The 14,700-nt window shown below is 40.4% G+C and overlaps 1 protein-coding gene across 8 annotated transcripts in view; it reads right to left on the bottom strand.

Moving 5' to 3' along the window:
- Nucleotides 1-14,700, bottom strand: part of MYLK (myosin light chain kinase) — a 181,723-nt gene that overhangs the window by 44,219 nt on the left and 122,804 nt on the right. For all 8 annotated transcript variants that reach the window (XM_081188192.1, XM_081188193.1, XM_081188190.1 and 5 more), the window contains 2 exons: nucleotides 11,473-11,589; nucleotides 8,219-8,290 (listed from right to left, as the gene is read on the bottom strand). In XM_081188192.1, coding sequence (XP_081044318.1) covers nucleotides 8,219-8,290; nucleotides 11,473-11,589 — 189 coding nt within the window. The remainder of the gene's footprint in view (nucleotides 1-8,218; nucleotides 8,291-11,472; nucleotides 11,590-14,700) is intronic.

The raw sequence follows: 14,700 nt of genomic DNA on the forward strand, positions 1-14,700 counted from the left end.
TTCTAGCTGTAATTCAAAGAGCACACCATTTCCCCAGAAGCTGGAAATGAATGACCATGAATGAGCTTGGTGTGCACTTTTCTGCCTGACATCATACGTGTTGTTTGGGTCAAACTAGGAAGCCAGTGGGCCTAATTTGGCCCACAGGCCAGAAGTCTCCCACCAATGATCTAACCCTTAAGAAAATAAAATGGACAAACCACTGTAGAACTAATTCAGACAGAGGGACCAACACTTGAGAAGTGTTATTTTTCCCACTTTGAAGATTATTTGTAAAATGAATTCTCACACTATTGATTTGCCCGAGTTCTGCGCAGCATTGGATACAGTTTAGATAGAAGTCTGTCCCATGTTTCTTCTAGCAGTTCCAACCTATCAGAGATCATAATAGGTCTCACTCTAAGTACCTGTTGATACCGAATTTGTTTATTAAAACCATATTCTGTTTAAATCACTTCTCTGAATTTTCCTGGGTCTGTGAGAAATCTTATTCAAAGTGGAAATTTCACAAGCTCTCTGAATAGTGGAACATACTCTATATTTTGTTCTCTGGGACAAATGTGACAGCAAACTCCATTTCTGCATTACAGTTCTCTGCAGTGTAATTTGCCTGTCACTATCTACATAATTATCAAGAAGCACAAATTGTCACAATAAGTGCAGGGCCTAGAAAGCAAGATCTCAGCCTTAAAACTGTTCATTTCCTCATGTTGCACATGTTCATTCTCAGAAGTTACAACGGCAATACTACCATTCCACTCCAATGACTTTTCAAACATGGAAAACATGTTTTAAATGTCTAGGAGCTTGAACACAGTGGCATTTTGTTTTTATGCGAGGGGTGGTGGTGGTCCTACTTGAAGCTGTTACTTTATTTCTACATTTTTATAGCAACTATATCTTATTACAGAGTATAAAGTTGCAGGCTAATGGAATAAAAAAGAAAAAGCAACGATGGAACTTTTGCTGCCATCCTCTTAAACGTACTGATGCTGAGCTGGGAAAAGCCAAGTGTGGGAAGCAGCAGGTTCTAGAACTCTGGGAGAAAGTGGTGATGCTGTGCTGAAGACTCCATTAATAAAAAGTGATTGGGCACACACCTCTAAGCCCTGTCCACAATAGGAAGTGGTCAGAGGCAGCATGTTGGCTATCAACTATGGCAGCAGATATGTTTAATGCTTTTATAATTGGAGCTTGGAAGAACTGCTGGTTCTATCCCCAAGAAATAGGAAATGGAAATTAAATCAAAACATTTTTGTGATCGGGTTGCATGTGAGCCATCCAAAGACATTTGCCTAAAATGGCACCTGTAAACTCCACTCCTCCACCTGGGCAAGATTTTGCTTTGTTTCTGAAGGGCAAGCAACAGAATAGGGCTTTGATCATTCTGGCTACTGAGAGCTAATCCCGCCCAGTTAAAGTAAGTGCTTTATATATATTTTCCACTGTGGAGCTCGTGAAAATGATGAGGAACTTTTGACATGTTTACACTGATGACATCCTTGAACACTGGCACTGCAAACTTCTGTCTAATAATTCAAGAACAATGGAACATTGCTGGGACTCAAGCTCTACCCCACTACCAGTTTCACCATTTCTCCTCTTGAAAGTGGGGAGGGGATATCAACAAGTTGGGGGGGGGCAGGCAACACAAAAGGATATTTGGATTGGGCACGCTTACCTTTAATGATTAATTAGCTTTTTTTGGTTTTTAACTAAAAGCTTTGTCGCTGCTTCAAGCAGCTGGTTGGATACGCCTTAGCAACCTGATGGTCTCTCCTTTGACAGTGTTTGGGATGCAGTACTATAGTGGATTCTCTCTCAAGTTTCACAGGAAATTTCACTGAGCTGCAGAGGGAAGCTAATGCACTAATTAAGCCTGTTCCAAAGTCGTCCGTCCCCGCTCATTAAAAACACACACCAAAAAGCTCTTCTATTGATTGACTGATTGATTGATTGATTGATTGATTGATTGATTGCATTTATATCCCTCCTTTTTCTTCATGGAGCTCAAGGTGGCTTACATGGTTATTCTCCTCATTTAATCCCCACAACAATCTTGTGAGGTAGGTTGAGCTAAGAGACAGTGACTGGTCCAAGGTCACTATTTCAAGCCCACCCAAAGATTAATCCTGCATTTGCCCTACCCACCGAAAGTACAGAGACTTGCTAGCTTGAATTATTCCGTCCAGCACTAGCCAGAATATCAGGTCTAAGAAATAACAATGGAGATTTCCCTAGGTTTTGTTCTGGACAGTGTCAGTGGTGATGTATATTAACAACTCTCTGCAGGAGCACAGAATAACCTAGCCAATACTTTTGTTTGAAATAAAATCGGACAGATTTTATGCAGTAGTCAGCATGAAGATTTATTAACTTAAGGATATGAGATACCCCAAGCACCGTTCTTTTGATTGCTGGAAGACAGACAGAAAAAAAGAAATAACATTACACAGTGAACTGTTTTAAACAGTTGAGATAACCCTCCCCCCAATGAACACAAAAAGGGGAGTGCATCCTCTGGGACTTAAGATTTTAAGGTTTTTTTCAAAAAAAAATATGCCCTAAAATGAATTGGGAGACACAACTGAGGAGTTAGACAGCTGCTGGGAGGCCATGATGAACCAATAAATTGAGGATAAATTCTGAAAAGACATGGCTGTTATGTGTTCCAAGTCCTCATGTCCAGAAGCTGGTCTGTCCTAGATGGAGTTGTGCTCCCTTGGATGGAGTAGGTCCATACCTTGGGGGTGTTCCTGGACTCATCCGTGCTACTAAGGTGGGCTTGGTGGCTAGGAGTACCTTTTCCCATCTATGATTTGTTTGCCAGCTACTCCCCCTTTTGGACAGAAATGACTTGGCCATAGTACTCTATGCTCTAGTAACTTCCAGACTGAGTCACTGCAATATGCCCTTGAAGGCAACTCAGAAACTTCAGTTAGTCCAAAAGGCAATGGTCAGATTACTGGCTAAAGTTCCATTTAGATCTCATGTAACTCATGTTTGAAAACAGCTGCACCGGTTGCCAGTTCATTTCTGAGTCCAGGTCAAGGTGCTCACTTATTCTGCAAAGTAGCTTAATCATTGCTCACTCAGAGATGGACAAAAATCCCAAAAGACTGTTTTTTAAAATAAGACTTCAGGGAACTATGCAGTCTTTGGGCTATAGACGGCATATTGCTCAGGGATCATTTGCTTACTCCAGGGGTCAGCAACGTTTTTAGCAGGGGGTTGATCCACCATCCCTGAGATCATGTGGTGGGCTGGACTATATTTTTTTTGGGGGGGGGGAATGAAAGAATTCCTATGCCCCACAAATAACCCAGAGATGCATTTTAAATAAAAGCACACATTCTACTCATGTAAAAACACCAGGCAGGCCCTACAAATAACCCAGAGATGCATTTTAAATAAAAGGACATATTCTACTCATGTAAAAATACACTGATTCCCGGACTGTCAGTGGGCCAGATTGAGAAGGCGATTGGGCAGCATAGGGCCCCCGGGCCTTAGGTTGCCTACCCCTGGCTTACTCCCTGATCAGGATTAAGTCTAGATCAGCAAAGTCTAGAAAGTCACCCTTACAAAACTGAGATAAATCTGAGGCACAGTTTGTTTAGTTGCTGTAAGCTCTCTCCCACAGTAAGCTTATGTCACTGATAACTTTTATCTGCAACTTTTCTATGTTATCCCTGCATCTGCTTAAGAGTCCTATGGGCTGGGCTGGAGATAAGAGGACTTACAGAAAGTATATAAAAGGGAACTGCCTAAACATTTGTACAGCCCATCTTCCTGAGGACAGGTTATACAAGTTTAGGGACTGTGTAGCAGTCTTGCTCACTTCCAAGACTTGAAAGCTCCCCTGAGTGGCATCCTGCAGGCTAGTTCACACAACACCAGCATTTTCCAACCTGGCATTCTCCAGAAGCCCACTCTGTAGTAACTCACAGCAGGGCGGCTGTCCCTGTTGAGATATGGCAGCAGGCACCCACTGCCTGTACTTCCTGGAAATTGAAGACACTTTTGTTTTGACAGCGAAATAAAAAGGTCTTTGCCAAGGTGTTCATTTTGTATTATTTAAAAACCTATCTTCAATTGTTTTCTTACTGTTTTTTTTTAAAAAAAACAGTTGCAGCTTTTTTATAGTGTTTGTAAATCACCTGGAAACATATGTAAAAGGCAATTCAATTTTTTTTTATTACTGTGAATAATTATTATTACTGTTAATAATAATAATAATAATAATGTTTTGTATCACAACTCCCATCATCCTTGACTATTGGGCATGGTAGCTGGGGCTGATGGAAGTTGTAGTCTAAAACATCAAGAGGACACCAGGTTGGAGTAGGGTGGACTACACAGTTACTTGGAAGAAAAAGAAGAAGAAGAAGAAGAAGAAGAAGAAGAAGAAGAAGAAGAAGAAGAAGAAGAAAGGGAGTTTGGATTTGATATCCCCCTTTATCACTACCTGAAGGAGTCTCAAAGCGGCTAACATTCTCCTTTCCCTTCCTCCCCCACAACAAACATTCTGTGAGGTGAGTGGGGCTGAAAGACTTCAAAGAAGTGTGACTAGCCCAAGGTCACCCAGCAGCTGCATGTGGAGGAGCAGAGACGCGAACCCGGTTTCCCAGATTACGAGTCCACCGCTCTTAACCACTACACCACACTGGAGTCTTAAGGGTTATTTTCTCTGAAACTTGCTGTAGTGCAGCGATTCAGAAGCAGTGTGGCTGAGGGAGACTTATTACCGTATTTTTCGCTCTATAAGATGCACCAGACCATAAGATGCACCTAGTTTTGGGAGGAGGAAAACAAGAAAAAAAATATTCTGAATCTCTGAAGCCAGAACAGCAAGAGGGATCGCTGCACAGTGAAAGCAGCAATCCCTCTTGCTGTTCTGGCTTCTGGGATAGCTGTGCAGCCTGCATTCACTCCATAAGACGCACACAGATTTTCCCTTACTTTTTAGGAGGGAAAAAGTGAGTATTATAGAGCAAAAAATACGGTAAACACCTTTGCTCTCCCAGTGCCTTATACCTGCTGAGCTCTATGCTGAATATTAATGTTTGAATAAACCTTTACTGCCTTTATCTGGTTTTTGCTGAGAGAATCGTAAAGAACCTTTCATACAAGAACATGGACTGTATGAAAAAATATGGAGAAAGCAGGCTGCAAAATGAGGTTTTATGTTTATACCAATCAAAGAAAGACATAACTTCTGAGTTTTTAGTAGTGAGATGGCATAAACATTATTGAATCCATCTCAGTGTGAAATTCTTCATCACATATAAACCTAAAGAGTAACAATTTAACACTGTTTATTTCAGTTCAAATATGAACACCCATAAAATTGGTTACCCTGGCCGTTTTTACTTAGAACAGTTCTTCCCATTAGTCTTCACAAAGCCAACACAAACACCATAAGAGTAGAACAAAATGACAATAAGTAGGCTTGAGTAGCAATAATTTACATCAAGGTTAATTTAATTACAAGATTAATAGCTACATAGTGGGGGGTTGAACTAGATGATCCTTGGGTCCCTTCCAGCTCTAAGATTCTATGAGTCTATGATCTAACATTGTCCCTATATTTTAATTTCCATGGATGGTAACTAGAACTTCTGAAAGACTCAACCCCTTAGTGATGCAAGATTGACTTAGATAGCTATACTTGTGGCTTTAGTGAGAAAGCGGCCCAAATACGCATATAAGCAGTGAAGTCTGATCCATTAGGGCACTGCCCCACCAACCTCAGTCTGCCCTCAGCCAGCCCCCACATGCCTGCTTTCTTTCTTACAACCATTTCATGGGGTGGCCCAACAGGAAGGATGGGGACAAAACTAGAATTCGTTGGCTCTGCTTAGCATTGGCTCCGGCTCCACCTACTACTGACATCTCAGATTTCTGCCCTAACAGTCCCAAGGGGCACCAGCCATCACTGCATATAGCATATAAACTGTACCTATATAAGGTGCACCATCCATTTGGGAACCCTGACTAGCCAGAGTTCATGAACTGGTGAAGGAGCTGTATATATGTATGGCCCTTTTTTCACCAATGCCAAACGCTTGGCTGGCAGGGGTCATGGCCAGCAGGTGCCTCAGAAATGGAGGGGCTGTCCAGCAGGCATGACTCCATTGTTCCTATCCTGCATTCGCTGAACCTGTGAGGGGATTTTGTAAAGACCTCTCCTGACAAACACCATTCCTACACTAAGCTGCTCTGTTGTCTGTGCGCAAAAGGATTCCAGATTCTTTGGATGTTCTGAAAAATACCCCCTTAGAGACTAGATTGTGGTGGGGTAGAGGATGCAGCAATGGGGAAAAAGTGGGAATGGTGAAATTCAATAATTTCAGTATTAAATATGCACCTCAAGCACCACTGATTCTCCTGACTAGATTACTGGCTACCCATGGAGCACTCAAATCTACACATGTCAAGACTACCTTTCTCTACATTGTGCATTCTTTATTATTATAATCCGGCCACATCTGAGCATTGTACTGCACTTTCTAGCAAAAGGTAACCTTTATATAACATGGCAGCATCTAAGTGGCTACGGCTTACATGAATTAATTTGCGAGTCATTCGTTTACCGATTTTATATTTCTTCATTTTGTGACATCAGAATAGATGGACATTGTTAATTTAATAATCATTTTAGGAGATTCCCCTTTTCCTTCTGAGGAGCCAAAGGATGACAGCTCATTCACTCAGCAGAGTGAAATAGTGACTAAGAGGACAGCCATTCTCAACAAAATGCAAGATGTCTAAGAGAACTTTAACTGTCTTTCTGTTATAATCTCAAATAAAATATTGGGTGGCGGGAGAGACGAGACCTTCAACAGCAGCAGTTGTGGTCATAGCACCAAGAATTAAGAATATATGCAGTAGCTAACAGTGATTTCTCTCTCTCTCTCTCTCCATTATTCAGACACAGGTATAATGTTACTATTTTGCCTTTGATGTTAAATTGAATAAAAACTCTTCCCTTGATCTTAACTGGATTTGGTAAAAGAATGTTGCTATAGAGGTCTTGTTTACACAGCCATGGAATCTGGAGTTGTTTCAAGAGTTTGATTTAGTCTTGTTATTCCAACTAAAATACATCCCCTTTGACTGATTCATACCAACTTAAGTTTTTAACTCTGATTCCCAGCAACAATCCCTAGGGCTGCAGCCATCATTAACAGGAAGGAGGAAGTGTTCTGTTCACCACCAAAAGTTGTGAATGATCAGCCTGCTATTCCTTTAAGATGAAACCTACAAATAACTACCCTAAAAGAGGGCAAAGTAGACCTATTCACATGCTGAAAGAGCCAGTGTGGTATAGTGGTTAGAGTGCTGGACTAGGACCTGGGAGATCAGGGTTAAAAACTTTACTTAGCAATGAAGGTTACTGGATGACCTTGAGCCAGTCATTATCTCTCAGCCTACCCAGCCTCAAAGGGTTGTTGTGAGGATAAAAATAGAGCAGCGGAGGAGCTTGTAGGTCACCTTGAGTCCCTTGGAGGAAAGGTGAGATATATATATTTATAATACTCAGATGTTCCAAAAAGCAAGGGTATACAAGACAGTTTGTGGATATCTGACAATATGGAGAGGAAAGGGGGAAAACAATGCCAACATTTAGGGATGGGTTTTATATATATATCTTTAAAGCAAAACACCTGAGCCAGTTTTGGAGACAACATATCCAGTATGAACAACGAACTGCTTTTGCATTCACCAACTACAAAGCAATTCCATTTAAAAAAAATCAGTTCTAAATACACAAGGATTTGGCTTGGTACACCCTTATTAAAACCATTTTTCCCACCTCTTGGCTTTTATTACTTAAGATACTTTTGTATGCACTGTATGAGGAATACCACCCTCATGATGACCCAAGTACGCCTAAAATTTCTGCTCATGTGGCTCCATAACAATGAGTTTATATAATGCAGAAATTGGGAAATTTGCTGCTTGTGTATCATACAAACATGATATCAAGAAGATTCACCTAGGCAGAAGGCTTATCATGATCACTGCAGGAGGTGACCTCAACCACCCATACCAATATGTAAATGGAGGACCAGATTTTCATTATTGATGCTGCTGCCCTCTTTCCGTATGCCCCTAGCTTCAGTCACAATAAAGACAATCATCTTCGGAACCAGCTACTTTCTAAAGTACCTGTTCAAATTCAGCCGAAAGGAAACAAAGCAGAACAACTTACTCTCTGTTGCAAGCATAGGAGAGAGTGAACTCTTTGGCTTTTTGCTCTTCTTTTCAGTTGGCTTTGAAGACTCTATAAGCAGAGGGAAAGAAAAGGGACAGCTAACAATTAAAAAAACAACAAGCATTTAGAACTAAAGAGCAATGATTGCAAGAGAAACAGACCTCTCATTCTTTTAATTTGATTCTGATTGAGGTGGAAAGCAGATGGAAATAGTTAGCTTTTGCGATGTTTAAACAAGACTTAATTGCACATAGTGGTTTGGAAAGGCCACATTCTGAATAAAAATAGCTATATCTGCTGTCCAATAGATGTTCTGCTCAAAACTCCATAAAACATCAATGGCTAATCTTAACAATTTAGTAGGATGCAACTTTCTACTGAAGTTACTCTGTTTAAGCCCCGACTAGAGGGCTCCCTGTTTTAAAAACACAGGGATCGACCAAAGAGGGTTTAGAGTGAAGGGATAAAATAAGATCACTATGCTGAAGTTGAAAGATTAATCAAATCTCAGTTCAAAAATATAGCAAGGCTAGGTAGCAGGCTGTTACAATAAAGATAGAAACCAAGCCTGGGAACAGACAGTAGTGTTTCCAGAAAGTTAAATATAGTCTGAAAGAGATATTACTGCGCATGGAATGTACACTCAGTTGGTAAACAAAATCTGTAAGCTTTTGTATCATTTAAAAAACTTCTTAACCAGGAACAGCAATGGGGCAAACAAAATGTGCACCAAGTTAAGACAACATATTATAGAAAAGCATGTGTGTTTGACTGGTAAACCTCCTATAGGAATCACACACATTTGTAAGCTTGTAAATGGTCACCTCCCTGGTTGCCTCTAGAGCATAAACAGTAACTCCAAGTAACCAGGCAAAAAAGTCTTACAAAAAACATGTTTCTCTGAAAGAGCCAATGCCATTCAATGAGGACAATACTGAACTAGATGGACTAATGGTATGAGACAGTTTGCTACATACATTGAATTCCTTAGAAGAAAAGCAGAATGTAATGATTTAAAAATATATGCAAACTTTGATTTATTCTGTTTGCAAGATAATATGCATCTAGCAAAAATCATTCATATCCATTCCATCCTTCCTGTCCAACCTGTGAAGTCTTCAGCCACACAGCAAATATCCTCTTCCTTATATTGATCATGGTACCATCATTTGTAGAACAGAACTGATGGGGCATCATTTTCATATATATTGCTGCCATTTCTTCTTTTTAAAAATATACCATCCCCTCCCCCCCCCCAAAGCAGTAGGATGTTATACCAGATTAGCAAATCTAAAGCAAAAATGCTGTTATATTAAGTATTAACTTTTGTTAATCTCTGAACTCAGTAAATTGAATATTATAGAAAAGTTGGACCCAGGGAGAATATCACAACAAGGAAGCAACTGTAATGAGTAATGTAGAATTTCTGCTACCTGCAAAATTTCATAATATTGGTTAGATACAGAAATGCAGAGATTCTTGCCTTTGTGAAGATGAATGATGCCCTATATACTTCCAGAAAGTCTTCACAACAACCCAATGGCCTTTTAATAAACTGAAGAAAATGGAACAATAAAAGTGACCCTAGGCACTATCCTGGTATCACTGTGAGCAGAGTTTATTGCCTTTCTCAAGTTTCTTTAGACAGCTGATGTAAAATACACATTCAAAGAAGGGTGTTTAAGTAGCTGAAGGAGCTGATTTGTTCTAATGATGTGTCTGCCTTATTTGGACTTTAAGGATTTGGAAGCCCATTTTTCAACAGCCAGGATCTTGTCTAATGCCCTTGGCCAAGATTTCATCTTCTTGGCAATTATCTGCAAATGGCTGAACGGCTACATAATAGGGAGACAAGTCTCGGCAAGAGAACACAGTAGAGCAAGCCCAGAAGTACTTAATTCCCCTGATGTTGAACCGGACACCGACAAGTGACATACCACCAATGCCTTGGAATTCAGCACATAACTGCTCACTGTCCCATAACAAAAAAAAGAAGGGACTGCCAGAATTTATGATAAAACAACAGATGAAATTTTGAGTGAAGCAACTCCAAGCCTATGAATCAGAGAATCAATTCTGTCTCAATAACATAAGAAGCGCCTGCTGGATCAGCCAATGGCAGTCATAGCAGTGAAAGTGTAAGATAAGGATTGTGGAGGCAAAGGCCCAAATCCTCATTCAGCCATGAAGCTCACTGCGCCCGTCATATCATCTCTCTATACCTAACCACAAGGTTGTTATGAGAATAAAGAGGGAGGCGGGGGAAATTACCAAATATACTGCCCTGAGCAACATGAACAAAGGGTGGGACCTAAACGTAATAAGAGTAATGAAGTGAATAAATAAAGGGCTTAGAGAATCTGGGTTTGCCCACATATCATTTTACAGTGGTACCTCAGGTTACAAACACCTCGGGTTACAAACACTTCAGGTTACAGACTCCGGTAACCCAGAAGTAGTACCCCAGGTTAAGAACTTTGCTTCAGGATGAGAACAGAAATCGTGCGGTGGTGGCGCAGCGGCAGCAGGAGGCCCCATTAGAACCACAGGTTAAGAACGGTTTCAGGTTAAGAACGGACCTCCGGAACGAATTAAGTTCATAACCAGAGGTAACACTGTACGAGGAACATATGTTCTGTTTTAAGCTCAGGTGACCCCCAGAAGCCACGTTTGCTTCAAGACAAGTCTTTGCTGTTTGCTTTCCTGTCTGTTTGCATAGTGAAAGTGAGCATTAGCACAGGCTGTTGACTGCAATGTGGTAGATACAACAACAGCATGGAGATCTTTCTGCTACCATCTTTGGTAAAAATTTCACCATGGTTTCCATTTGGCGATAAGAGTACCAGAACAAGAGCAAGTTAAATATTAGTTTTATTTATTTAATTTTGCCTCAAAAGCACACACCATTGCTTACAAGGCAGCTTTTTAGATATGGTTTCAAAATGCCACAGAAACTATCATAGGTGAACTTAAATGTATGCAGAGAGGATTTTAAGGTCAAGTCAGACGCACAGTTTTGGCAGCCTGAATGTGGAGCTGACACACAATGGTGTGGACACAGTGTTGAGCTCCATGTGGCTCATTCACTATTTGTTTTGGATATTAAAAATTGTAATATTTTCATGGAAGGAGTGTAAAAGAGAAAGAAGAAGAAAAAGCCACCTTTTCATGGTTTTGCAAATCAGAATCAGATTAAACAGGGTGAGGATAGCAGAAATTGAGGTGGGATAAGGAGGGGAAAGTCTACTTACCTTCCACCGACACGTTGCAAGCACACTCTGATTTTCCTGCCGTATTCTCAGCTATACATTTGTACTGGCCCTCATCTTCAGGGAAGGCCTTGTCAATGGTTAGTGAGCACAGTGATCCTAATGGGCAGGAAACAGAGGTTAGGAGGGGCCACCAAGCATTGTTTACGACAAAAGCATAGCACTGTTTGTTTCTGGTAAATTTTTATTTATTATTCAGATAATAAAACAATAAAACCCCACAATCAGTGTAGCGAATACCAGATACATTTGTAGAAAAAAAAATGACAGTTAATAAATTATTTGCAATATGTAAAGACAAAAGTGAATAAAGTCTTTTTTTCCAGCTCTGTAGGTCCTTTGAAATATGCCTATGGAAATACAGCACTGTTAACATTACAACTTTATTTAGTGTTACGCTAACTGAAATAATACAGAGGAATATCTCTTAAGACTTATCTTGGTACATTCCATATTCATAGGCAAAGCAGTCTTAAGATAAATATTTTCTTCCTTCCTCAGCCTACATCCAGATGTATTGTTATGCAGGGCGGCAAAGGGCCATGGCTCTCTGGCAGGGCATATGCAAGCAAAAGGTTCCTGATTCAATCCACAACACCTCAAGACAGAGCTTGAAAAAGATTTCCGTCCGAAACTCTGGAAAACTACTGCCAGTTATTTCAACCTTAAGTCACCAGATGTTGGATTACAGATCTCACCATCCCCAGTCAATGGTCAAGGAGTTGCAAGCAAAGAACGTCTGGGGACCCAAGGTTGAAGAAAAGTGGCGTGGACAACACTGAGCAACACAGAATGCTCCTACTCAGTGTAAGGTAGCTTCCTATGCTGGAAATTCACACATTCTAGTGCTTCTCCTTACAACAGTTCTGTGTACACAGAAAAAGTTCATATATCATGCAAAAGGATTCTTGCTAATTGCCTCCCAATATGGGTGAGCACTGAAACATGTGGTCCCACTAGCTCTCTGATTTGGTCCACTTCAGGAAGAGCATCAACACATTAGCCTCCTGGTTGTGAAGCAAGAATCTTTAGTGGCATTTTTGCCTTCCAGCACAGTCACGCATATTCAGCAATGTGTTTATTTCTCAAAATCTTAGCTACTCCATTTTCATGAGAGGAACAGGTACTTGTACAGAACAGACAAAGAAAGCAGGTTAAAACCTGATGCCTTTCAAGTTTGCCCCTAAAGGTGCTTTAACAAAAACAAAAAACAAAAAATCATTGAGAAAATGAAGTGGGAATATCACAGTGTGATGACTTCTTCAGTACCTTGAAAACTGTTGCGTGAACTGGGATTCCAATATACCAGGAGACATGGAGAAGGCTGATGAGATAATTTGCGAATCAAGTAATAGTGTGGTGTGTGTGGTGTGCAGTATCCAACTAATGAGTCCAACCACCACAAGATTTTACACTTGTGCAATGCAACTCTCCCACCTCCTCCCACTTCTGTGCATGCCCTCCTCAAATCTGCTCTGTGGGGTTGGGGGACAGATTTAAAGGTCACACAGATTTAAGGGTCTCACAGGGAGGGGGAAGAGAAAGTAGGGATTTTCTGTTGTGCAAGTGGAAATCCTTGTGCCAGTTGGATGCTTTAGTGGGATACCTTTGAAAGTCCCAACAATACTCCAGAAGTTGCAAACATCACTGTAGCAGTGATAATTGCATCAAACTGAAGACCAGCCACATGGTGAGGTTGCTTGTTAATAGCACCATGTTAGTTCCTATATATTGAATGCTTCAAGCATAAGATACATACAGGCATATGATGTTTAATATGTTTTTAGGAGGTTAATCAAGGCTATACTCTCTGTCACCTTGCCAAGCTATGTTCTCTGCCACCTTGCCAAGCGATTTTACAATCCACAATAAAATCAACTGTACTCAAAGAAGTGTTGATGAGACCAAAACAATCACCTAAGTCTAATTTACATAAACCAAAGTGTTAGCAGAAAAACTACAGAACTTCACAGACGTTTTCTGCAAACAAAGACCAGTCTCACTTGTGACATGTATCTTAAGTTCTGTGCACACATATTTTACAGAAATCGAAAGTGACTTCATTCAGCCACTTTCCCTGAGGTTGGGGGTCCATATGTATATTTTCTGTACTACTATTGTCTTAAGTCGAACAGCAATGGCAAAAAAATGTTCAACCAGAAGCCACAATGGAACCAAAACAATTAAGACATGTGCCGGTGGGCCATCATCTACCTTCTCTGAACAAATGCTGTCTGTAATCAGTCATAGAACAAAATATACTTTTTAAAAGCTTAGACATTTTGGGTATGGTGTCAAATGCCAGGGTAAAGAGGTACATCTTCAGCATATAACAAAAACTACATAATGAAGATGCCACACACACCTCTGTAGTGAGTGAATTTCAGAACTGTATGGCTGTACTGTTCATATTTTAAGAATGAAGCCATTTTTATTCTTTAAAATGACTCTATTGTTTCAGATAGTACTTATTTAAGATCATTAGAGGTCCAGAAGAACAATAAACTGTGGTAGAGACTGGTATATTGCTCCTTTCCGCTTTACACATAATGGTTCAATCCTATTCCCAATCCCATTTTGTCTATGCACTGAAACTCTATGCTCCTTCTTCTCAAGTCATGACCTCCAAAGCAGGGATAGAAAACCTTTTATTGAACTACAGCTTCCTTCATCAAACCCAACAGTCCCATGCTGGCTGGGGCTGTTGGGAGATGGAGTGCAACAACCTCTGTAGGGCCCTAGCTTCCTCACTCCTTGCTCTAGAACAATTGTTTTTTGTCACAACAAACCTACCACCAATTTATGAACTTTAAAGGCTAATGAAGCCAAGAGAGTGTTGATTGTGCACATGTAATAAAAGAATGATGAGGTAGAATGTTATCTTTGGACATGTGTTTGAAATATGTCTTGAATCATGCACAAGTATTCCTCTTAACTAGATATACAAACAAAAAGCAAGTCGGATATATTTACTAGAGACATGAAACTTTCCAAAGAGGGTTTTGCTTTCTGTGACTGAGGCAACTGCTTCATTCCCTGAGATGGGAGGCCAAATGTCTCTCAATGAAGCATTTGGTATTTCCTCTACAAAAGCCTCCACTGACCTCCAGAGATGAGATTCTTTTCTCATAGTTCTGAGGAAGGCTCTGTCTGGTGACTTCCGTTGGGAATTCTGAATTTTTGGCACCTTACAAAATGAAATCCCAGGAG

This window comes from Podarcis bocagei (genome assembly GCF_964188305.1).
Source record: "Podarcis bocagei genome assembly, chromosome: 1".
In the NCBI taxonomy this organism is placed as follows: domain Eukaryota; kingdom Metazoa; phylum Chordata; class Lepidosauria; order Squamata; family Lacertidae; genus Podarcis; species Podarcis bocagei.